Genomic DNA, 27,300 nt, shown 5'->3' on the forward strand with positions numbered 1-27,300 from the left:
AAAAATACAAAAGTATTTCGTGAAAAGTAGTCGCGTCGCCAACTTTTTGATCTTCGGTGTTCATTTACAGGCATTCAAAAGAGCAGATAATTCTAAAGGAATATGTCTTCATATTTAGAAAACACTTCTCTATCTTTTAAGACTAAATAGAACTTTCTAGCGTTCGTGTAATTAGAAAACGTACACGTATGGCAGAATATTCGTGAAGAAGTTAACCCTTTGCACTCGAGAGGCGAATGAGTTGCGACAGTCTTCGATTATTTTAGATTTCCTTGAATCTTGTAGCGATATTAGTTCATGAATAAATGTCTAAGGTGTAAACTGGTACACTTTGAAGCACTAGTAAATTTTTTTCTTTTATATATATATTTAATTTGTTTAAGGTCGCATCAACATCACAGGCATCTTATTTCCACGATTCTCCAATCATGCTACATAGAAGAAGGTTTAGTCGTCTAAGGCCGAACACACACAGGCGCAACCGATTTGAAATTAGTGTTGCAAACTCTTTGTTTTACCTACTCCACTATCTTTGTTTTACTTAGATCTACGGTCGCATGCAACTATGTAGTTTCAAAGTGGTTTAAAACTGATGAGTTGCGCCCGTGTGCGATCGGCCTAAATTGTTACCTAAACTGTTGTCGAGTGCAAAGGGTTAACATATGATGATCAAACGAATAGAATTTGTTGAGTGATCGATGCGAATGTGATTTGTTCCCTTTCTCGTTGCAGTTCCTCCAAAATTTGGGCAAGGTGGACCGAACCGCGGATGACATATTTGACGAACATCTACAGAACTTTCTGAGACAGCAAAATGCCGCTAACAGGTTGCAAAAGGAGTTCAACAATTACATCAGGTGTGTTCGAGGTGAGTCGATTGGAATGGAATCGAATTCTAGGATGCCGGCGCAGCGCATTGCGTAACTCCTTTAACGCGATTAAAATTCATCCGTGACTAGCGACATATTTACCACGTTCTACGACGAAATTCATAAGAAAAATAACAGGTATATTTCGGAGAAGAAATATTCATGATAAATAGGTTACGGATGTTCATGCATTTATAACAAATGGAGATACGGAGAACTCTATACGAATGTGCACAAATGCAAAATTATATAAAATGTTTAAATTCTTTTCTCTATGAAAATATTAATTTGTATAAACAGTCGCAATGATGAAGTAAAATACTCTGTCTGTATATTAAAATAGCCATATTTTTTTGAGAGAATACAGGAAATTGATGTCATAACGACGACACTGTGCTTATTATGTTATTTTATAAATTCAAGAATAAAAGGGATTAACTGGTATCAAGAGTATTATAAAAATAATTTGAAAAAATCACGAATCTAAAAATTGATCATAATTGATCCTGCAAAAGAACATAAAATTGTGTACACTTCGTGTTAAAATTGCATTTAGTGTAACTATACACTTCGAGAAGACTGCAGGAAGAATCTCTACTCTACATAGTATCTAATTTCTAATGTTTTCGTTTTTCCGACCTGTAATTTTACTCTCGCATCGTGTCGTTGCTTCCGTCAAGGTGAGTACATTTACAAGGATGGTAATAAATAATTCAAGTAAGTTATGACCAGTCGAAAGAAACGGTATAAAAACCAATTGACGTTTCAAGCTCGGAGTACCTTGAACACTTGAACTTTTTCCCAACGGTAACTCGCAATAAATATCGAACTTTACAACGCGTTTTATTTTGTTTACAGACCGAGTAACTCATGTTTTTATTTTTTTAAATAATCATGAGCTTCCACAAAGTTGAATTACCAGTTTCACACAGACCTAACCATCAATTTATCTACATACAGGATGTCCACGCTAAAGTGTGACAGACGTATATTTCAATAACTATTGATAATACGAAAAAATTGTTTATATGTAAATTGCAGGATACAATGGGCTCTATTATCAATTTAGAAGATATGATGGTGAAGTTTCGTTTTTTAAATGGAATTATATATTTTTGGGGGGATCATGCGATAGTCTTTCCAACGTAATTAAGTATCTAAGGCAGTGTTTCCAACCTTTTTCGTGTTATGCCCCATCTAAACTTTTCTCCCCTCCAGTATATAAATAATTTTGAATATTTAAAAATGGAAATGTTCACTAAAAAAACTTAAATGATAGGTTTTAGGAAGAAATCACTAGGAAATTATTGAGCACACGCACTAAGTAAATTTTCAAAATATATAATGGAGAACTGAAATTCGAGTAAGAAATAATTTTAATGAATGATTTTTCTATATTGTTTTATATTTTTTAAAACAACGAGGCTTTTACAACAACTTAACGAACGTTTATTTCACATTAACACCAACGATGAATGCTGAGCGTTACTGCGATACATTGCGGAAACTGAGATCCCGGCACTAAGCATTTCGGCTACTAGCGTGACGGAAAGAAGTTAATTATATTCGAGGTTTACCCAGCTCGAATAACGACTGCAAATCGCCATACGGTTAACTTAAACTCTGGACGAATCCATTTTCAAATTGCCCCCTTTAAGGAGGGAGTATGATACAGCCAAGTTTTGTTTCCAATGCGTATCACATTAAAATGTAATTTATTTTTGTTCGTGAAACTTTATTTTACATATCAAGGTACGTTCAAGGAAAAAAATTTGACATTAAAGATTTAATTTGAATATACATATACATATACAGGGTGGTCCACGCAATTGTTTCAAGTCATAACTCCGTTATTATTGCATTTACGAGAAAATGCCAAAGGAGAAAGATAAATGGTTCGAAGAGCACTACATCTGTAGGCCTTAAAAATTTTTTTTTAGACACAGTAGTGCATGTGCAATTAACAATTGCATCATTTCTTTAAATAGAAACGGATACCATGGCAAAAAAATGATTAGATCTCGAGATATTTTCAAAAAATATCTGGGTGGACCACCCTCTATAGATATAATAGTAGCAAGCGAAGGATTCGATCAAAACTGCGAGATACCCGGAATCCTTGGAAAACTTCCGAAATAGAAAATAAAAAAGATTATTCTATAGTATGTATATAAAATGCGGATGAACCTGAGTTTGCACCAAAAAAATTGTCAATTGCAAAAATGACGGAAAGAAACATGAAAATGAACGAAACAAGTTGACCGTTAATTTGCAATAACTTCATGCTATAATAATACTTTATGAAGAGTCGAGGTTTATCCGCATATAAACTTAATTATCTTCAATTTAAACTCTGAACCAAGCGAATCAGATAAAAATTCGATGAAATATAGCTTTCGCAAATTTGGAAAATGTGGTTTTGAGAAAAACGCGTTTAAAGTTTACGGTTGTATAAAGACAAAGTTTTTCTCTTACGGCTGTGTAAAACTAAACTACGATTCCAGGAGCATACAGTAGACCTTTGCGAAAGCATTTTCCACATGATTAGGAAGATTTTTAAGCAAAACAAAGTTTTTAATTCCAGTATTTAGCTTTCCGAATTTATTTACTGTGTTGATGGTTGTCTACGAACAATGTTCAGTGTTTGGTAACAGACTTGCCTTTCAATGTACAGTGAGTAACTTTAATGTTCGGACACTATGAGATTTTTACATTATCACATCATAACTTCGTTTCTAACAAAACAAGCAAAAAACATAATCAAGTATTATATTAATGTATATATTTAGTAAACAATAGTATAAGTTTCATTTACATAACTTACTGTAATTGCTAAACAACACGATTCAAACAAAACGTTGTCTGTTTTTCGCGTTACTTTAATACTCGGACACTTTTAGAAACTATTTATTTTGAGGCTAATTTTTATAATAATATGTGTTTTAATATCTTGCTGGGTAGCCATTCTGTTGTATCACTTCTTTTAAACGTTGTGGCATATTGCTAATGATTTTTTTTTAAATAATCAATAGTTATTTTGTCCAATTCTTCTTTTAACCGATATTTCAACATTTCTTTTGAAGATATTGTTGTTGTCCTGATACGTCACTCTAGTTCATTCCACACATTTTCGATAGGATCGAGGTCAGGTGATTGAGGTGCTGGTTGTAAAACTTTTGGACAATTATACAGTAAATATTCTTGCACGATGCGTGCCTTATGTTTCGGGTCATTGTCCTGGTAAAACTTAAATGTGTTTAAAATTCCCATTTGTGTAGCACTTTTGTGTAAATTATTTTTTAATATGTTCAAATACACATTTTTCTCTATAATATTGTCAATAAAAACTAATTCGCCCAGCCCAAATGTGGATATACAGTGTCAGACAAGCACACTCACTCCTTCATGCTTTACAGTTGGCCTTAGATTTTTAAATTTAAATTCTTCATTTTTCTTGCGCCGCACCATCCTTCGTCCATCTGATCCGAAAATGTTAAATTTACTTTCGTCGGTAAAAATGACATCGTTCCATCATGTTTCTTCCTTGAAAACAAATTCTTTAGCAAAATTTAATCTCTTCTTTCGATCCTGTTCATTCACATACGGTTTCTTCCTAGCTACTCTTCCATTGTAACCACTATCTTTTAAGGCTCTGCGGATTGTTTGGGGGATGTACCTTCTTTCCAGTCTCGTTTAAAAGCTCTGTTGCTAATTTTGCTGCACCGAGTGAAGGATCCTTCTTTATTTTTCTTATTAGTTTCCTCTTATCACGTGGATCCAACTTGTTCGGTTGGTCCTTTTGGGGTACAGAGTCTATACGATCCTCGTATTTGAACCGTTTGATGATATTTGCCACTGTACTCTTACTCATGTTGAGTATGGTAGCAATCTGTCTACATGATTTCCCCTTTGCATTGTGAAAAATCACAAGTTGTTGTACATTATGCGTGTTATTGCTTTGCGTGGGATTATACACATGCACGTAACGGTTATCGAAGAATAACTGATGAAATAAAGCTTGTTAGTATCATCCAAACAGTCGACTGTGTTTGTAAACAAACAGTCCTACTAACCCGAATATTAAAGTTACTCACTGTACCTAGTAACAGTATGGAGGAATTATTGTCAGCCTAGATTGGCATATGCTACTGTAGATAAAGTGTTAACAATCGAATTGCTCCCAATGTGGGGCCCACGCACCACATTGGGAAACACTGGTCTAAGGTCATACCTAGGCGCTTGGCACTGTTTTCGTGTAGTCATGTTGTTATTTACAGTAATTGGTATCTGCCGAGAATGTAAGAATGAGCATTTCGAGGACAAACAGCTTCCGTAACCTTTCACGGAAACTCATTTCTACGCAGCTGACTTTTACCTTTCCTTGCGTTAGTCGGGATGGTTCGCAACGGCATTTGCGCATAAATACCCGCATGCGCTGTATCAGCGACAGCTGAACGCAAAACTTGTCGATAGACACACGTATTCGTATGGTTTCCACTTTCGTGATAAATCGTATCGTTTATTGTTCGAGTGGCTACACCGTCGGCAACAGATGAGTATGTACTTGAAAGTTGCTCACGCTCATAAAATATCTCAAAGTAATTCGTAATTCTTCACATTTGGTGGAACTTCTTTACGAAATAGTTCTCAACAAAATATTCGACACGTGCACTATACAACAACTGTTTAACCTCACTCAAATATAATTAAAAATATCGTGAAATTAAATACCTATTTCGGAAGTCACATTACATTAGGTTGTCTCGAAAGTTTCTTTCGCAACTCATTATCAGCTGTTCTGTTATCCGTGATAATTGTTTTATGAGAAAAACAAATCTGCATGAATAATATACTCCTATTTGGAGCAGGTACTTTAAGAAACAATGTTATTTCATAATATGAATATTATTAGATTAATTATAATTTAAAAATAATTAATTTATAGAAATATATCTATATAAACACTTTTAGGGAATAGCATTGTAAATTTATTTTTACTTGCTTCAAAGTTTATTTTAAATTATTTCATATTCGACAAATTAACCCTTTGATCGCGGAACGATTTTTGCTGGAAATTCTAAGAGACGTAGAGGTGTGAATTTTTCAAAAATATCAGCTTATAAGGCATAATAAGACGGAACTTTTTTTGTATTTACAGTTTATTCGTAAAACGTTTAGTTTCAAAAATAAATATTAAAAATTAAAAGACCTTTTTTCTTGAGATCTCGTAGTGACCTTACCTCGACTGTTCTCTTAAAGAAAAAAAACAACAGTCAAACAATCGAATTTGAAAAAAAGTATCACCTTATAGAGAATGACAAATCGGAACTTTTTTTGTATTTACAGTTTATTCGTAAGACGTTTATAGTCCGAGAGCCCGCGACAGAAATGGGTGACTCATTTCATTACACAAATGAACCTGTTTTCCGAAGATGGTATGTCTCCCTAGTTCAGAAATGCTTGGTCTGGCATGAATCCAGTGGTGCAACGCTTCACTATGGCGTATTATAATAATTTGATTTTTGGCCAAAATCATTACTACTGAAATTTTTAGCATGTATTGTTGACATACCAAATTGCATAAAAAAAGTTGGTCTGGCAGATTGTAAGCGATTCTAAATGGGTCTGGCAGTCGGAAAACCTTGTCGGAAAAACGAAGTAGTTCATTAAAACATCTAATAAAACTATCAAGTAACTGATATCATTATTTCTGAAACTTTTTCTATAAACAATATGTAATACATAGCGTTAAAAAAGTTTGGTCTGGCAAACTTTGAGCGGTGTTAAATCGGTATGGCAGCCGTTTAAAAGAACGCACACATGCGATACCGACGTTGAGATCTCGATAATCTAATAAAACTCTAAAGTAATAATTATTTTCAAACATTATATACATTAGTTATTTATAGAATATCGTTGTGATGATTTTTACTTCATACAATTATTATTATTATTTAACTTCAATAAGTCATGAAATTGCACGGCGCGCATGTGTTCGCTCTTTTAAGGCCAGGTTACACCAATAAAACGTGTTTTTTTAAATAAATTTTGTTTATAATAAAAAAAATACTTCAGAATCAAACTTTTTACAGCTGAAAGTACATATATTAAACTATTTGAAAAAAAAATTTTTTCTTTTTTTTTTTTAAATGGCGGCTCTGAAAATGGCTGCTCAAACTTGTCCAATTTGTTGGCGGCTGTCATCATTTCTTGGAAACGAATCATCTGAAAGCAAAAAATAAAATGGTTTCATATTCTGTATCGCATTGGCTATGGTCGGTACTACAATGAAACATTTTCACCGAAAAAAAAAAAACAAAATGGCGGACTTTTGAATTTTTCGACCCTTTTTTTGCACTTTTAATTGTTTATAACTTTTTTAAATAACACTGAATATTTTTGGTTGTAGTACCGACCATAGCCAATTCGATACAGAATATGAAACCGTTTTATTTTTTTCTTTCAGATGATTCGTTTCCAAGAAATGATGACACCAGCCAACAAATTGGACAAGTTTGAGCAGCCATTTTCAGAGCCGCCATTTAAAAAAAAAAAAGAAAAAATTTTTTTTTCAAATAGTTTAATATATGTACTTTCAGCTGTAAAAAGTTTGATTCTGAAGTATTTTTTTTATTATAAACAAAATTTATTTAAAAAAACACGTTTTATTGGTGTAACCTGGCCTTAAACGGCTGCCAGACCGATTTATCACCACTCAAAGTTTGCCAGACCAAATTTTGTTAACCCTACGTATTACATATTGTTTATACAAAAAGTTTCAGAAATAATGATTTCAGTCAAACTACTTCGTTTTTCCGACAAGGTTTTCCGACTGCCAGACCCATTTAGAACCGCTTACAATCTGCCAGACCAACTTTTTTATGCAATTTGGTATGTCAACAATACATTCTAAAAATTTCAGTAATAATGATTTCAGTCAAAGATACTGTTATTTCTTACATGTTTCCGACCTTCTATGCACCGTTTGTGGTCTGCCAACCTTGGATTATTTTTATTCTTTAGTAGAAAACAGTCAAATAGCCAAAGGATATTTGTAATGAAATTGGCCGAAATTTTATGTCGCGAGCTCTCGGACTATTAGTTTCAAAAATATTAATTAAAAACTAAAAGACCTTTCTCCTGAGATCTCGTAGTGTTCTGACCTCGGCTGTTCTCATAAAGAAAAAAAACAACAGTCAAACAATCGAATTTGAAAAAAAGTATCACCTTATAGAGAATGACAAAACGGAACTTTTTTTGTATTTACAGTTTATTCGTAAGACGTTTAGTTTCAGAGTTAAAAATTGAAAACGTAGAAGACCTTTTTCCTAAAATTCAATTTTTCCAATGAACTTTTAACTTTTCAATTTTTATTTTCGAAACTAACCATCCTATGATTAAACTGTAAATATAAAAAAGTTTCGTCTCGTCATCCCGTATAAGCTGATATTTTTAAAAAATTAATTCAACGATCACAAACATTTCTCTGAACCCATTTCTTGTTGGCTTATATGTATATATGTATACGCCCTTCGCAGTCAAAGAATTAATAGAAATGTCTGTGCTGATAAATTTATTGAAATATATTTATACGCAATAAAATCATCATGAGATTTGTCTGTGTATGTTTGCAGCGGTGCAAGCGGCCTCGAAGACCCTCATGGACTCATTCAATGAAATCTACGAAAGTCAATGGACCGGTCATGATCTGTTGTACGTGCAGGCTCAAAATCTAGATATGCTGTGGCAAGACTTCACTCATAAACTTGCGGATCAAGTTCTCGTGCCTCTCAACACATATCAAAGTCAATTTCCAGAGATGAGGGTACATCTTACAACCTAAGTTATTACAAAAATTTCCTTTCATTTCTTCTACACAATTTATCCAAATTATATGAAATAGTTGTTCGTTACCGACATTGTAATAATTTGGAATAACTTGTAGCTTATTTTATTTAAAGGGATTATCAATTCGACCCGTACGTATGTTTTATTAGCTGGACTGGAAAGTAATGTCGTTTTTTCAATTTGAAATACTTGTTTATCACTCACTAGTTCAGTGATTTTTATCGATCTGGCATTCAACATTTTTACACTAAATGGCAAAAGGCTGTTGATAACGAGGGCGGTTACATAATTGATTAAAAAAAAGGAATTTATTAAAAATTTGTTTGAATTTAATGTAAAATAAACGACATTACTTTCCAGTCCACCTAATATATACGACGAAAGGTATTTAAATTAATTTTTGTTTGTTTGAAAGACAAAATTTTCCTCGCACCGCTTTTATTTGCAAATGTACAGTCGTGTCAAACTTCCTAAATTGAATAACCAATATAGAACAAATAAATTACCCTTATATATCATTTTTGCTCCAAATAAATGGTTATTTTTGTACTTCTTCCAAGAATTTTAGTTATATTTTAATTTACTAAAAACCATTTTTAATTTAAAAGGGGGTTAATATTATTGTTTCGTTAAAACTTAATTTTTTTATATGTTCATCGTCAGTTATTTAATATATTTTGTATTGCACCAATTGCGTTATTATTTGGTAACTTTTCATTTCGCCATGTTAAAACGTAATTGTGCACAACCGATTGAACTGTGAATGTCACGATGAAATTTACAGAAAAAGATCGACAAGCGGGGGCGAAAGCTGGTAGATTACGACAATCAGAGGCACAACTTTCAATCGCTGCAATGTAATCCGAGGAAACGAGACGAGCTGAAAGTTACCCGGGGAAAAGAATTACTGGAAGAGGCTAAGCGTACATACGAACAACTTAATTCGGAACTTCATGACGAATTGCCTGCTTTGTACGACTCGCGTGTTCTTTTCCTCGTGACTAATCTGCAAACCTTATTCGCTGCTGAACAAGTGTTCCACACCGAAAGCGCCAAGGTACGTAAGAAAATTATATTTCTTCCACGCGAACAACCAGTATCTTATCCCCTCGTGTTCCCAGACCATACAGTAGGTGTAGAATGTATTCGAACGCCGATCAATTTCCTAAAAAACTTTTGTGAAATTGTAGTTTATTAATTTCTTTTTTTATAATCAATGATATTCTACATATTCTCGGAAATCTCTAGAATAGATATTGTCCAAACAACAGTCATTGGTTTATATAATTTGCGAAATTAACAAGAAAGTACGAAAAATTAGCAGAAATATAGAAGCAATAAATATTCGTACGGTTTTTATAACGAACCATTTACAGTAGAATTTGTAACATAAACACATCAGTTTATAGCTTCGTACGAATTAGAAACATCAAAATTCCAGTAAAAAAGTCTTAAAAGATGTTTTAATACAAGACTGGAAGAAGATTCCATCCCGAATAACATTAAAAGTTAATTTACCTAATGCCTAGAAAAATTTCAGCAATTATAAAATCAAAATGAAATCCCACGAAGTATTAATTGTTTATAAATTAATGTAAATTAATGTAAATTTCATGTTTTTTTTTTTAATGAAGTTTTGAAAATTTAACATTTGTTCGAATACTTATTGCTTCTATATTTCTATCGATTTGTTGTTCTTTTCTTGTTAATTTTGCAACTTATATAAATAACTAATTTTGTTTATACTGCATCTAGTGTACAGATTTCCAAGAATACGTAGAATGTCATTATTTATAAAGAAGAAGTTAATAAATTACAATTGAATGTAGTTCTTTTTTTTTAATTGACCAGTGTACGAATACTTACTACACCCATTGTATTAACACTTTATCTACCGGGCTATTTAGAAACAGTCTTTAATTCAAAAAAGAATCTTCTACAGTAGCATATACCAATCAAGGCTGGCAATAATTCCTCCATACTGTTACTAGGTACATTGAAAGCCAAGTCTGTTTCCAAAAACTGAACATTTGTAAGTAGACAACCATCAACACAGTAAATACATTCGAAAAGCTAAATACTGCAATTAAAAAGCCTATAAATAAGCTCCCGGTAAATAAAGTGTTAAAATTATCAAGTACAAATACTTAACACCTTGACTACCAGACCAATACCCTTGAAAATTTCCACTACGGTCAAATTTTGTTTAAAGACTGTATTGAAAACTACACAATCAAACAATTATTGTTCTGTTTATTTTTGTAACTTTAAGAATTTCATTAAAAAATTTTTTTTTGCCACTTGACTTTCAGAATTAATTTGTTTAGTTCTTCAGTAAAGAGCACCGTCACCCATGCATGGGTGACGTGACGATCAATGTGTTAATCATGATTGTATTCATTTCTAATCTGGAATCTTACTTCATAAGAAACAGGTCGATCTATGGAACGGATTGAAGCTAAGAGCGAATATTTAGAATGTAACGATCACTTAATATCAACAGAAATATTATCATAGATTTGATTTAATAGGTTGTCCCAAAAGTTTCTTTCGCTTTATTAATAAGTACATTACTAAGTTACATTACTAAATTGTGCCCGATTCATTTTGCTCCATTACTGTTACAACATGAATATCTATGAAATTAGATTGTCTATTTATATAAACACGACCACATAAAATAATCGAGTGCAACTCGCGAAAGAAACTTTCGGGACAACCTAATAAATCATTTCTTCCTTTCAACAGCAGCGAAGAAACTAGATTGATGTTCGATTTAAGCGAGATACCCTATATTATAGAACTGACTATTTTCATTTAAATTATTTCTCATTAAAAATCCAAAGATAAATAAAATGCTTAAACAGATTCTATCGACTATTTTTCCAAACTAAATATTTCATCTAAGGATTGACGAAATATACAGGGTGTCCCAAAAATGTTGGAGTTCTTTGAAAGGGCTGACTTCAAACATTTTCGCTAAGAAAACAGTTGTTTTAAATCTCCCCCAACCACCCCTTTCAAGGAACTCCAATATTTTTGGGACACCCTTGTATATTCCTTCTTGTTGTATCTTCTGAATATTCCTCTTAATAACCGTAACTCGACGCTTTCATATTTTAGGTATATTCTGAACTAGAGGCAATCGTCGATAAATTGGCCAACGAAAGTCAGAGAGGATCGTACACGCTGAAGAAAAACACGGAACCGCAATCTCCAAAATCGCCAAACGCCAACTCTTCGTAAGTGAACTAGTCGAAGCACGCTTAACACTTCGCGGTTCTGATTTCCTGATTTTTATCAATTTTCCTCGCTCAACATAGAACCGCATAGGATTAATAAGTTACAGATTGGCATTTCTACGATATTAACCGCTTTCAACTTGTTTCAGTTTAATAATCAACACGCAACCAGCTCAGAATAATATTTCACCAGGTAAATATTCACTATGTGTCCAGCCGCGTCATTTTTTTTTTTTGCATTTGACTCGTTTGTGTACTAATATCTTGTGCATGCATGTGACGTAGTCGTGCCACATAAGAAGTTGTCGAATACATAATTATGTGGCTAAACGTTTAGTTTTGAGTGAGCTTTATTGCGTGTTACAGCTGTGGAGGATTCCGCTCCGGCAGCAAGAGATACATCACCGACTACTCAATTAAACGGCAATGCTAACAGCAATGCTAACAGCAATGATAATTCCCTCAATAATCAGGATGAGTCTCCGCAAAGCACAGTCGCGGCTTCTAAACGAGTGGAAGAGTTGTACGATATTCCTGTTGGTAAGTATGCTGTGTAGGAGTAAATGTCATCGGTTGCGCGACCGATGACTCGAGTGGGAAACGTTAATGTAACCACAGTTGAAGGTTTCGACGGGACAGTTTGCAAAATAAGGATTCTTCTATATGTGTCGTTTATGTATATGTAAATTTTCTTTTGTATTAAACTAATCATTACTAAATCTAAACAACACATGAGTACAATTTGGAGTGTTTTGTATATACGTTCGTATACGGCTGAAAGTTGAATTATCGCTTAAATGTGCAAGGACACATTAGAAAATAACAAGCGCAGTGACGTTTATTGGATGTAGCTAAAATAATCGATTGCATAATCATTTCTTAGCGAGTAACGTACGTTTCGCAGCTCCTACATCGGTAAGCATACATAGGATAAATATCATAGACAGGGAATAAAACGATTCTCCAAATTATTACTCGAAGCACGTAACATGTAACTAGTAGACACGTAAACTTGTAATAGTACATATTGTAACGATAGAAGTATGTTGCCTGCCCATTTATGCATGGTCTTGCTGAAACATTGAATAGAAATGATCATTCTGATTCTGAATAATGTATCAGAATTTTCGATAAAAGATTTTAGTAATTGAATTTAATTTGCACTTAATCGATGAAAGTCAAATTTTACACAGAGCTAGATCAGAGGTCCATGACTAATGAGGCGGATTCAATTATTTTAGAGGTGGAATATGAAAATGGTACCAATTTCTCTGTAGGGGCAACGACTGACAACTTGCCACCTGGGGTTTTGTATAGAGTCAAGGCGACTTATAAATATAGATGCGAAGACGTGGACGAATTGTCATTCGACGTCGGTGATATTATTCGCGTAGTGGAGTACGATGATCCAGAAGAACAGGTTTGTATTCCCTTGTTTAATCTTTTCTCTAGAAATTTCTTAGTGCACGAAACTTATAAAATACGATAAAATGTTTTGTTGCTTTAGGAGCAGGGTTGGTTAATGGGTATCAAAGAAGGCACAGATGAAAAGGGTATGTTCCCAGCGAATTTTACAAAGCCACTGTGAGAGCTTTATCGAATTCAGCTATTACACTCCAATGCTCACTGAAACAGTGTATTCTACTTTAAGAATAGTTTCAATATTAAAAGTGAGAGTCATACACAGTCATCCGAGGTATTATATATAGTAAAAAAGTAAATAACGAATACACAATGAAGGGCTACGGGAAGGGAAGGGGTGTGATAAGATAGTTATGCTGGAGGGTACTGTGGAGAATTAATCACCCCAAAGTGCCTTAACCCAGCCACTGTCTGTGCCAACATTCATTGTCTGTAATATGGGATCTCTCATATCCAATGTACGAATACACATCATTAATAATCGAATGAAATATTTAAGTAATTAAATAATATATTGTAATACATCATGCAATACTACGAGTATAATATAAAAAGCTATATATTAAATTAATATTATTTTATGAAATTGTACATAGAAGTATATATCTTAAGAATATTTTATGGAATAACTTTGTGGCCACTGAAATTATTATTAAGGACTAATGTAACGATGAAAGCATCTCTGCAATACCCTACCTTGACAAGGAATTATCAAATCGTGGAACTCCAATTACAGATCTGCATTCATATATTAGGATTTTATGATCTTTACTTATAGGACGAGGGGAAAATTACAACTAGATCCCATTAAGAATATTAATATAGACGATATGCCAAATTTTTGACTCGATCGAGTAGTTTATAACAAAATTATATAAGTAAACTTCGATACATCCGTATATCAAAGCTAAACATCATAATATACAAATGATGAGAATGTTATCCTAAGAATTTTCTATATAATTCTGTTAACAGAAATATTATGTTTTATCGATGATATACGTCTGAAAATTTGTTCTCAAAATCTCATTTACATCTTTTTTGTTTAGAGTATATCATAAAATATATAAATAAAATATTCAATGACCAAGTATTTTTCAGATATGTATACATGAAAAATCAAATAATGACGATGATTAATTAGGTTACCATTATAGCCGTTGTATCCATTTGTGTAGCAAAAGTGAAATTAGTATCGATCGATGATCCAACGAAAAAAATTTGTAGTTTTAATTAATAATCGTTAGATAGATGTCTCGAAAAAAATCGTACACCAAATCTTGTATAACAACTAGTGCTACCATAATGTATGATTACAAAGAAGAACACGGAGTCTGCCAATTTCAGCTTCCACTAAGTCGTGTGTCCTTTTATTTTATTATACATTGATCTGAGACATACACAATGTAGAAAAGTTGGATTGTTTATTTTATAAATGAAAAGTTTTATGGTTGAAAGATTGATCCATTGTCACACTAATAATTAACCCCATGTACGAATTGAAACTGTAGACAAATAATATGCTTGTTGCCAAGCATTGCAGGTGCATGATATGAAAACGTAATGTTGACATATTTTACAATTATACTATATAACTATATGATATTCATAATGATACTGAATATCATAATTATATGATATTCATAATGATACTGAATATCATACCTATATGATATTCATAATGATACTGAATATCATACCTATATGATATTCATAATGATAATAAATGGACGTACATTTATATTGTATGAAGTGGACCAACAAAAAGCAGGTGAAAAATAAAAAAAAATATTTAAATAATGATGCTAGGAAAAAAGTGTCGATACACTTTTTTTGTTCTTAAGCGTAAAGAGAGTTTACATATGATATACGATTATATGCGATATTAAATACAGAATACAAAAAAATCGACATTTCAATCAAATATTATTGTAATGTAACATATCATGCTTCGCTTAATTATCGTGAATCCAATTATTATATAATCTGAATAAGTAAACATTCCATTGATATTAAAATAAATAAATATTTTGTCTGAATATGATTTTAAATTATAAGAGCAATATTTAATTCATTATCAATGTTTTCTCTAATATTAATATATTATACCGAATATTATGCCAATAAAAAGCGAAGCATGAAAGTTGCTTCTTTACTTGACATTTATATGATTATTCTGATTTATCCTTTTGTGTGTTTGAAGTACAGATCCAGTAATTTTTATGTAACTAATGAGCGAATGTGCCAATATGATGCAGTATTCTAGATACCAATAATGTGATGTCATTAATGACACTACCATGTTACAAATTAAATGCAATTGTTAGTACTATCTAGAACAACGGTAATTATTTTAATTCCAGAGAAACCGAAATTGTAGTCAACCGAAACAGATATGTGTCACAAATGAGCAATAATGCGAATAACAGTAATTACTGGAAAATAGATCTTTTAATGGTATTAATATGATAAATTGTTCAATCTCTTGAGAAAGTAAGCAAATGCATTTAACGAACTTAAAGAAGATAAGCAGTAAATAAATGTTATTCTTTCTGATTTGAAAGAAAACTATGTAGATTACAAATTCAATAACAATATTGTGTGCTGAAGATATAAAATATAACAACACAAATTGTAATCAAAGTATCAAATCATAAAGTAAATGTATCAAGTCTTCTATTTTAATATATATATATATTTTTTTTTTATGACTGATACGAAAAGTATTTAAAGTTACTTGTAAGTATTGTTTTAAAGTTAATATTTGCAAACAAGTCTGTCATATATAGAAATGTATTTCACGAAATAATCACTACTTGTCTTCTTTATGTTATATTTATTTATTAATGTAACATACAAGCAACAACCATCGATGTTAATTAGAATTTCTAATGCACCCAAGTAATAGTAGTGAGGTCTGAATTTAGTGTAGCAGTGGAGCAATCAATTGTTATATCATTTGTCATTTTTATGCCTTGTTGTTTTATTTTATTGAAACGATCAGTCATATCTTCATAACCTTAATATAAACTATAATACGTATATACTTTTATTGCTTTAATTGTCCTTTTCAATGGGCGACGATTATAATAAACAATTACTGGTTTGTAGTATAAGTGTTTATGATTTAAATACGTGTTTTGTTTAATAGTGAACCTAGAAAAGACACCTTTCCTACGTTAACCCTTTAAATTAACTTGCAAAATTGTAGTCAATCCAGAAATTTCTTAAAAAAGAATTTCAGATTTAAAATAATGTGTATTGAAATGAATATATATTTCTCGTCGACAAGCGATTTCAAAATTTGAGTAAACTGTTGTTTCTGATAACAGAAACAAAAATGTAAAAAACATTATAATTATTGATAGAAAAACATTAAAGTACGTATGTCACGACTGCATGAACGGAACCATTGTATGCGATGGAAAAATCCTACTTTACGTAAATCTCACTCATTCTACTCGATACCCACGTCAGAAGAGGAAATACCTACTTTCTGTCGACCACAATTGTCAGCATTCCTTTTGCCAATAGCACAACATCATCTACCTTTAAACGAAACTTCTATGAGGTACTGTATGTGTGATAAACAATGTAGCAGAAGAAAACCGTCAAGTTTATCGTACGAATCTCAAGATACTAAGGCAATATCTTAACTCGCATATTATTGATGAATTATGAAGAAAAGTCCATAAAATATTAGTATGTATTATTTATAGGTATTAAAGTGTATGGATTGTTCAGAACCTCAACAAATGCAGAAGAATTTGGAGTTACACTTAACAGGAACTCAAGTAGAAGAAGCTTTAGCAGAGGATAAACAAACGGTTTTAATACAGTATTTAGATTCATGTACTGCTGGTCTTGAAGCTCTAGTTCAGTATGGACAATCTTTGCATGTATCTCAATTAGCTGTATGTAGAGTGCTCAATGTTAGTCATCGACTGGTACTTCCTCAAACTTATCCAACAAACTCCAATTCTGATTCAACTCATTTGACAATGCAACTCCAACAGGTATATCAGTACTTTAGTTATTATTATATATCAAGTAAAATATTTGAGACTAACAATTATTTATTTTTTACTTGTACCAACTTACATTTACTAATAATTTAATTAAATAATATCTTGTGTGTAACAGCTGGAAAGCCAAAAACAAAACAAATTAATAATTTTAAAAGACTTAATAGAACACTGTTCTACAAATATAGTTCTTCCTAAACATTTATATGAGTTAATAAATGTTAATTACATAAAGAAAAGAGACTTCTGCATAGCAGCAAAGAACTTTAGAAAATTTCTTAATAATTTTAAATTATCTATTCCTCAAATGAAAAAGTTGAATCAACAATATAATAATATTTTAAATGACTATCAACAGACTAGGCATACGTTAGACTTGGAACTGCCAAAAGCAATAAACATGTATGGTGCTAATAGTAACATTTTTCTCTATTTTATCTTAATATTGTAGACATTTAATTATTCATTGATAAGAATAAACTTTATTTGAATATTTTAGACGATTGACGATACTCAGAGAAAATTTTGAAAAGTTTGGGAAATTTTATGACAATATAAATGATAATGAAATTGTAACATTACTTAGGTTGATTGGAGAAAAACTTAACATAGATAATTCAGATTCAGTTTCTCATGATCAACTTTTAATAAAACCTGAGATATGTGAAAAATGTAAAATAAATTGTATCAATAAGAAATAAAGCAAGAAAGAAGATTTCATTAATAATAGTACTGTTAGTGTAATTCTTGGTCTTTGAAATGCAATATATACAAATTATGGACTCTACAAAGCCTTATACTATGGCTTTAATCCAGTTAATAAATAAGCCAAGGTTTGGCCATGTCAATGACATCTGCATTGTAAGAATGTATTCTAAATATTATCAGTTATTTGAGACCGCCTGAACGAGCTGTTATGTAAAAATAGCTGAATATACGCAATATTATCAGTTATTTGTGGAAATAGTACTCATTTAAACACAAAACTATGTCAATTTTTTCTTTGTATCAACTTAAATAAACCAAGATCAATAGAAGTCTTTTTCATCAAAGTTCTTTGATTACCATATTTCTTTATGAGATGACTATATTCTTTTGGTATATGCATAGAGAAACATGCAAATTATATAAAAGTTATCATCTACAAAGTATGAGTGAAACATTTATACAGAAAAGTCAATTTCTTGGTTTTGCAAATTACGCGACCCTCTTAGTGTCCCTTAGTGAAAAGAAAAACTACAAAGGTATCTACTTGACATTAAGAAATTCATAACAATAAATAACGCGGAAATTTATAGAGTTAGAGTTGTTTAGTTGATCATCTCTCGTGTTAATTTTAGTACATACCGACTAGACGTAAAAACAGCATGTAACTTGAGGATGAATTGACACAGGACTATGAAATTGAAAACCGTTAAAACCGTAAATCGTTGAAACGAGGTTTTATTGTATTATGAGAAATATTTTTCTTCCGATTCCATGATTTTACACTATTTTGAGAAATGCCAATCCAAGACATTGGATTACCGATGGAAACTTTCAAATTCCGGAAACTAAACTATAGTCCATGAAAGTGGCGTGACCAATCAGATACACACATTAATTCATGGCTGACTCTATAATTTCAACAGTTAGAAATAGACAAGATCACTCGATGCTTAAGATGCAGTCACATTGGATATGCTAAACACTTTTAAGGAAAATATTCCTTGCGTTTGAAAAGAGGCGAAAGAAAATCGCGACGATGTTTGTTGCGAACTTGACCATCGCAGCTAAAAAGAAATACAGTTAGTTAGGCTGACCCAGGGGTGAATCTATTACGATACTAATGAAGCTTGAACTTCAGGCTTCCACAAACTTAGAAGGGCCTATGAGCTTCTTATTTGTTGATCTTTTAATTTAATTCCTTTTCCCGACCTATTTTGAAGGAAGAAAATTATTTCATACATAACCTCCTAGCTTCCAAATTTGATTTAGATCTTGATATATTTTTAAAGATATAGGTGCATTTGTTGGATCAATTTCCAATGATTCAATTTGTAGGTTTTAATGTCTATACTTTGAAATATTTCGTTGAGAGAATAATGAAAAGATGAATATATTTTTGTAACGATATAATGTTTCGGTAAATGAAGGAAAGCGATTAGCTCCAGGCCCCAGGCCCCGTTGTGTTCCGATTCGGCACTGAGTTAGGGTGACCGGTGGGTGATTCGGCTGTAGAGAAGGGCATGAAGAAAGTAGGAGAACGAGAAAGGAAGACAGAGTGATCGGAGGAGAGTGCGCGCGTGATCCGTGGAGCAACAGCGGTGGCAGCCATGTCGCTACGAGCTGTCAGAATCGGTCGGTTGTACAGAGAGACGAGAGTATATAACCTATATCCGAAACGCCGCGGCGCTGTTACGTTCTCCGTGCCTCCTCCCCGGCGGGTGGCGGCCGCACCTCCTCCTTCTCGCCGATTTTAATCTCGTTAGCGGACACGTGCGCGCCCCCGCGCCTACAGACCGCTATACGACGACGTACCGTGTCGGGGCTTCGCCAATCTGGTTTGGTCTAACAGGATTCTCGAGCGACCGAGGGTTGATAAAAGGCTGCGTACTGAGCGGGCGCGGCGCGAATCGCAGGAGGAGTTGCTCCGTTCGAGGTGGTGTGAGCGCTCCGTGCAACCAGCGGCAATAACAGCAGACGACCTCGTATCATCGTCTTCTATTCTGTCGCCCCCGGTTCGTTGTTTCCGTCTACGTTCTCCTTGTAATCTTGTCCTGTCGTTTGGCATACGTCGCTGTCGCGAATAGAGGTTGCGTGTGTGCGCACACGGTGCATATTCAGTGTGAATCTATCTCGTCGCGTGTGCGATATAGAAAGAGTACGCTAGAGATAGAAAGAGAGAGGGAGAGAGAGAGAGCGAGAGTGAGTGAATCGAAGAAAAAAGGAGAGAGACAGGGAACGAGAAAGAAACAGAGAGGGGGTGAGAGAGAGAGAAAGATAGGGCGAACGCGAGAGAAGGAAAGAGATAGAGCGCCGGTGGGTTACCACACCCAACCGCGCCGGGAACCGAGTGAACGAGCCGTACGAGAGAGCTGTCTCGCGAGTAGTACGCGGGTACAGCGAGGGACCTAGGGACCGACGATCGAGATTCGACAAAGTAGAGTCGGGACTCTTTAGATCTCGATCCAACGGACCTCGCTCTCGCGAAATTTGTCTACTCGCCGAAATCGTGGGTCGCGAGTAAAGGCTAAACGCTTAACGTGTGTGCGCGCGTGTCTCCTCTCCGCGAGTGCGTTTCACGTTTCCGTTGCGAAAACGTGCGTGGCTGGGTATACATACGTCGGGAAAGTTATAGAAGAAAGATAAGGATAAGGTAATAGAGGAAAGTAACGGAAAAGCTAAATAAGAGGCGAGAACGAGAGGGCAGAGACAAGCTGCCGGCCGAGATTCGTGCGTGTGCGTACATGTGTTGATGTGTCGCTGGCGTCGTCGAGCCCTGCCAAGAGTGCTCCGTCGCCGCGTGTGTCGACTAAGTTGAGAATACGAGGATCCGTCGAGTCCACGTTTACGTCTAACGTCGTCATTCTCGTACACGTCGCCGTGGACAAGTGGTTTGTGAAGCGTGCTAGTGGCGGTTAGTGTTGGTGCGGACGATCGGAAATTTCGTCGGTTTCGCCAGGACGAGAGGAAAGAAAGACGAGAAAGAAACCACGAGGACAGCGACGAGAGATCGTCGCTTGCTCGCGGTGGCTCGATAATATCGGCCCGACGACGATACTGTGCCCCGTCGAGCCCGCTGCTGTCCACAACAAACCTCGTCGCTCGGCAATCCCTCGCTACCACCGCAAATCGCTTCTTCCCTCTCTCCCTTCCTCCCTCCTCCCTCTCCCTCCTCCTTTTCCTTTTCCTCCTCCTCTTCCTTCTCATTTTTCTCCTCTCTTCCTCCTCTATCCGTCGAGGATCCTGCCGTCCTGAGCCATGGCGTGCTGCCTGTCGGAAGAGGCGAAGGAGCAGAAACGTATCAATCAGGAGATTGAGCGGCAACTACGAAAGGACAAGCGTGATGCCAGGCGGGAACTTAAGCTGCTTCTTTTGGGTGAGTTTAATCCTAACCGTTGACCCCGTACAGAACCTTCCTTCGAACTCTCTTCCGTCGTTCGCCGTTTACTATCGTTCTCTTTTTCATAACTATGACGCCATTCCCCGTTCTCTATCTGTCCTATTCTCGCGTGTAACTCGTGTTGCCGATCGAATTATCGGGCGTGCCGTCAGTTTCTTTCCGCCGGCGATACGTTTGCCGTTTCGGGCCACTGGTCCGTTTCATTCACGCGGCTCGCAGATGTCGTGCTTCTCGGCGAGATCGCCGTTTGTATGCTACCTGAGACCGATCGGAAAGCACGAGTGTACCTAGTTGACCCACTCTATATAGCCGGCGTGCGCTTGACAGCTCTCGAGCGTAGTCGTTACACGATACTATCGGAGCTTCCTGCAGGCCCCTCTATACGTCGCTGCGTTTACCGAATCTCGGAAACGCGTTCTTTGATGCTTTTTTTCAAATACCAATTAAGCCACGCTTCTTGTTTGCGTTTCGATTTAAAATCGACACTTTTGTTTAAGTTTAGATCGATGGAAAGTCTTTCAAATGTTCCAAACTAAATAGTTACGACTCAAGCACTAGATATTTTACTATACATATATTTATTACGACTTGATGCTTGATTTTGAGTCTCGAGTAATTTCCTTCAAAAATTCGATCATGGATCACCTATCTCTGTTCAGAGATCACCATTCGACGTCCTTTATCATCGATACCTTTTAATTTGTTTTAATCGGAGTTATTTGGTGTCAAAATTAATTCGGTGCCTTTACGTTCACATATTTATAATTCTAGTTTAAGCTGAAATATCCACGTGTCGTTTTGTATTGTTAGAGTACTAAGCTTCTAAGTTAACCTAATCTTCATTATAATGAGTTTAAATACAGATTTCAACATTTATATCAGCTCTTAACCTGATGGACATTCCATGCAGATTGGTTTCGATATTTTTATAACTATATGTGCTATTTGGGAATGTTGTATGGTTTCCCTTTGTAATTTTACTTTAGAAAGGCACAGAATTCATATCTGTACCTAATATATACATTTACCACTTAAACGTAAATATACCATGAGTTTGGATGGGGCTCTTAACAAGTATAAAGAGAACACAATTCCGGTAAGAGTTTATATTAAGTAAACTCAACGTTTCAACCAATTGCAAGCTCTCTTGACAAATATAAAATATAACAACTACTTACTTACGCGATAATATTGAAATTATATACATATAATACATATAATAATACATACGAAGAGTCAAGTGATTGTAAGTGGTGTCTTATCGTGGCACGTGTACAATTTAGGTTATGTTTGACAGATAGAAATTTTTCTTTTTTTCCTTTCCCTCTTTTTTTTTTTTTTTTACAAAATTATAAAATATATGTCTAAGTTATATATATTTTTATATATATTTTTAGAATAGATTTTGTTTCGATGTTTCGTTGGGAATGAAAAATAAATAGTTAATAAACTTTATAATTTGTTGGATACTAATTATTCATTTTATTCGACGAAGTTTAATATCTTAATATTGCATAAAAGAATGTTTTATTTTTCCTGAGAAAATAAGTGTTTTATTGTTTTACTAGCAGTGCTATAACTGATATAACGTACATTTTATAAATCGGCACAACTTGTAAGTTAGTGCAATTCTAAGCATGATATATTCTATTTAACGAACATGGTCTGAGTCGTAATTACACGTGCCACGATTCGAAGCCACTTATAACTATGTATTTGTTTCTTCCTAAGTAGCATTTTGTACACATTTGTACGTATTCAAGTACAGCATTATTGTACAAACGCGTATATTATTTTTACGTTATTTTTAAATCCTTTCATTTGTAAGAGCATTTCTTTCACCATTTTATTTAAAACGTTATAAATAATAATAAATCTCAATAAAGATAGAATAGATACTTTATTCAGTGTTCCTTCTTCTTTATTCATTTTATTTGGTATATGGTATCTAATGTTTTATGTATTATTTACATATTTATTTCAATCGTCGTTTATATTCTTGGAAAAGGTCAGCAATCAACCGAAATCATTGGGTTCTCTCAATAAAAGTTCTTACCAGAATACTATCCCGTTTGTAACCAATAAAAGTCATTTATCAATTTATTTATTTTAGGACAATTTTATTATTATCAATAAATCGTACCGTCGAATTTTATATATTCTCGTGATAATTTGTTTCGAAGTAGTATGTTCCTGGAAATTACTAATTTTATCACTCAACGAATCTGAAATCTGGGTTTAAACGTGGAAACCACTCTAGGAGGCGAAATATTTAGTGTTTCTCGGAGTATTTTTTATTTCCAAAGTTTCTGGGTGAAATGAATTGAAACAATTATCAAATGTACTTTAAAACATAACAAAAATGTCCTCAAAGTTAGAAAAATATTACATAAATTCTTCTCTGTAAAAAAACATATCTCAAGCAACACTTAAAGGGAGAAACCACATTAGGAGACCAAATATTTAGTATTTCTCGGAATATTTTTTATTTCAAAGATTTCTGCGTGAAATTAATTGAAAAAATTACCAAATGTACTTCAAAACATCCCTAAAATATTCTCAAAGTAAAAGAAAATAAGTAAATTTATCTCTGTAAGAAAAAATCATGGATAACGCTTAATATTGGACCTCCTAATGTAGTTTCCCTCCTGAACGCATCGCGGTGTCGTCGTTCCGTTGCGAGTACTCGAGTTTATCCTTTTGCGGTCGACGTCGTGCGTGTCTCGACAAAAATGTACCGAAATCCGCAAATCTGGACCGCAAATGGTTATCCCGCGTTGCTTTGCTGGCATTGCACGCGTACCTGCTCACGATCACGCATAGATCTCTTGGCCTCGGCGGCGCGTAAGGATGCGAACGGTTTTAGAAAATTGCCAAGATATTAAAAGCCGTTTTATTATTATCGCTGCCGTTGCTTTGTGGACTGCCGATTGAACAGATCGATTTTCCCATACGAGAATTATCGCGGTGCGATTTTTTATAACGTTCGCGTTTCACGTAACACCATGGACATTCTGCAAAGTTTATCAGATTAGAAAGAACGTTGCTGTAAGGAAATTTCTTTTTTTCTTTTTTTTTTTCTTTTCGAAGATAAAAGCTAGCCCAGTGCCGCGTGTCATCCGTAATCCATGCTATCAGCGAGGGAATGGTTTACGATCGGGAGGAGAGTCAATTCTAAAATTAGTACAGTTATCGAGGAGTTTAGGCTGATCTAACGCGTGTTTGTATATCTTATCCATCTGCGTGTTTCTCTGGATTTTTAATGCTACAGGAATTTAAGAGTTAAACAGTCTACCGGGATAATTGTGGTTTTATCGGTTTCAAGTGTATCTGTTACTTCGGAATATATGTAGAATTTCTACGGAATACATACAATTTAACGCTGTGGTTGTTGTGCCTCGTATATTTTCAAATAATGGAACTGTAATAAGGCAAAGATTTTTTTTTGAGATGTTGAGACTGAAAACCCACGGAGTCTATACAAAGTCAAATTATAGTATAATTAAAAATGATGCTGGTATTTCACCTATTATACAAACAAGTTGAGAGTTCGGAACAGAATTATTTCTGTGCAATCTCATGTTTTCGAAATGGTCAACTTTAAAATCGTTTGGGACGTACGTGCAATTTAAAAAGTGGATTTGATACATCCCGTTATAATCATTATTGTATACAATATATTGCATTGTTAATCCCTGTCTACTATTCGATTTTCTAAACATGAATACTGAAAACACTTTGTAATTGTGAAAAAGAATTTCAATAAACTCTATATAAGATTTTTATTCTTCGAAATGTCATTTTTATATTGAAATATAAACGATTAATACTTTACTTATAAAATAAAGTTAGACGGAACGAAATTAGAGAGAATCAATAACTATCAACAAATATTTGAAAAATCCACTGATATTATACAATTGCATACGCGCTATACATCGTAAACATATTATACAAATGCACACTCATTAAACATATTTTACAACGCGATAAAAGGTACCCCTTATCATTATAGGTAAAGTTATACATACATATGTAGTACCAAATATGTTGTTTATTGTACCCAGACAATTTATGCTTAATTCTTCGTGCATGTCCAAGATTACCAGTCAAATATTATTATGATTAGGTGAGTATTCAACGGACCATACAGAACAGCTTAATAAGCTGCTCTGCATGGTTCAATAAATACTAAGCTAATAACGCATTATTAGCGATAATCAGAGTAGTAATAAATTTATCGAATAAATATATTTTATTGGAAATACTGCTAAAGTTTACAATAAACAACACTAGGGTACCAATCCAACGATATACGGTATATTTGTATATAACGTTGCTTTACATTAATTTCCGTGCAAAATCATTTGATGTCAGCTGTAAGAAGTTGGACAAATATTCGTAAAATCGTTTGGAGCTGCTGGTTCGTGCTAACGAATGTCGTCGAGTGCAAAAGGTGAAATAATGATCGATAAAAGATGATCGTTGACCGCGTGCAATTAGCTTGGGCGTTGAGACTTTCTGCTCTCGGGAGTGTTTAATACAGTGTTTCTCAAACTTTTTGGTCTCACACTTACAAATAAATTTGAACTTAAAATAATACATTATAGAAATTATGAAGCCCACGGGAAAGAAGAAAACGACAAGACCATTTAATTCAGAGAGTGAAAACGAATTAGAAAATAATGATTTCGACAAAAATCGATAACGAATTACAATTAATTAATCAATAAGATATATACCACCAAAGTATCATGATTTCCTCAAATACTTGCCGCGTACACAAAATGTAGATGACCAATAAATTGTTATGTAATTTATATAGTCAGATTTCCTGAATTGGATAAATGGTGTTGTTTCAAGTATTTTAATGAAATATACAATAAATTGAAGATTGTTTTTTCAATTTGAATTTGATTTAGGCTGTTTAAAATTTTATGGCAAATCTAAGTGTTAATTTTGAAAGTAGTTAGAGTAACATTTGCGAAATTACGGTCAATGGACTGTAATATTTATACTGTTAAGTATACATAAAAATTTATACAGCATACTGAAACAGTAGTAAAAACGTGTGCAACATTTCAAGTTAAAATCTTGCATACTTGCTTCGATAAAATATGACAAAGAAACCGCAATTTTCGCGCGAAAAAAAGCAATAATTCTCTTAAGCCCATTCTTGGTAAGAAGGCAGATATTATTCACTTAATAATTGCTATTATTTTAATAGGAATTGTACATTTATGGAGTGTGATGCATTGGTATCCTGTATGTATATTTAATGTTATTGAAATGGAAAATCTTAACACTAAACCTACCACGACCAGTCAAATGTCTATTTTCCAACTTTTGTGTAAAGTTCCTATATACAATATAAAAATTATATGCAATTGGAAAAAGAGTCTTTAAGACCAGTCATATATTTAGACAAGAAAATATATTTACTCTAGACAATATTGTCCATTTTGTTCTATGATCTTTCCCGATCTTTTGGACAAATTCGTGATTCCTCGTTTGTAGAAGTCCTCATCAAGTAATCATCCGAACTGCAGAGAGGGAACCATCGCAATAAACCGAACGAACTTTTTGGCCAACCTAATATATTCATTTGAACAGAGATTTAGGTCACTTTTCAAATAAACGGGTCAAATATGAAGCTGCAAACGCCATAATTAAAACCTTAATTTTCATTTTGAGCTGCTAAAATTTATGAAATCTATATAAATGAAAAAAAAAATATATATATATATGCATAACGAATTGAGTAATCTCCTCCTTTTCGAAGACGGTTA

The 27,300-nt window shown here is 33.8% G+C and overlaps 3 protein-coding genes across 11 annotated transcripts in view; all 3 read left to right on the forward strand.

The window, feature by feature from the left end:
- LOC128875577 (myc box-dependent-interacting protein 1) overlaps positions 1-16,491 on the forward strand; it is a 75,209-nt gene extending 58,718 nt beyond the window's left edge. The window contains exons 2-9 of one of the 3 annotated variants that reach the window (XM_054121268.1): positions 733-868; positions 8,504-8,694; positions 9,502-9,774; positions 11,841-11,959; positions 12,109-12,152; positions 12,326-12,499; positions 13,201-13,379; positions 13,467-16,491. In XM_054121268.1, the coding sequence (XP_053977243.1) occupies positions 733-868; positions 8,504-8,694; positions 9,502-9,774; positions 11,841-11,959; positions 12,109-12,152; positions 12,326-12,499; positions 13,201-13,379; positions 13,467-13,547 (1,197 nt within the window). In that variant the 3' untranslated portion in view covers positions 13,548-16,491. The remainder of the gene's footprint in view (positions 1-732; positions 869-8,503; positions 8,695-9,501; positions 9,775-11,840; positions 11,960-12,108; positions 12,153-12,325; positions 12,500-13,200; positions 13,380-13,466) is intronic. The other 2 variants (XM_054121269.1, XM_054121270.1) reach the window with 2 other exon arrangements.
- A 142-nt stretch (positions 16,492-16,633) lies between these two features.
- On the forward strand, positions 16,634-18,427 carry LOC128875196 (uncharacterized). The gene is made up of 2 exons (XM_054120583.1): positions 16,634-17,472; positions 17,525-18,427. Exons 1-2 carry the CDS (start codon positions 17,113-17,115, stop codon positions 17,855-17,857), a joined length of 693 nt encoding a protein of 230 aa, XP_053976558.1. The 5' UTR covers positions 16,634-17,112; the 3' UTR covers positions 17,858-18,427.
- A 1,261-nt stretch (positions 18,428-19,688) lies between these two features.
- LOC128875944 (guanine nucleotide-binding protein G(q) subunit alpha) overlaps positions 19,689-27,300 on the forward strand; it is a 73,828-nt gene continuing 66,216 nt past the window's right edge. For 2 of the 7 annotated variants that reach the window (XM_054121990.1, XM_054121988.1), the window contains exon 1: positions 19,695-21,487. In XM_054121990.1, the coding sequence (XP_053977965.1) occupies positions 21,370-21,487 (118 nt within the window). In that variant the 5' untranslated portion in view covers positions 19,695-21,369. Of the gene's footprint in view, positions 21,488-27,300 lie in introns of all 7 variants that reach the window. The other 5 variants (XR_008456913.1, XM_054121986.1, XM_054121991.1 and 2 more) reach the window with 4 other exon arrangements.

Source organism: Hylaeus volcanicus, chromosome 4 (assembly GCF_026283585.1).
Source record: "Hylaeus volcanicus isolate JK05 chromosome 4, UHH_iyHylVolc1.0_haploid, whole genome shotgun sequence".
NCBI lineage: Eukaryota > Metazoa > Arthropoda > Insecta > Hymenoptera > Colletidae > Hylaeus > Hylaeus volcanicus.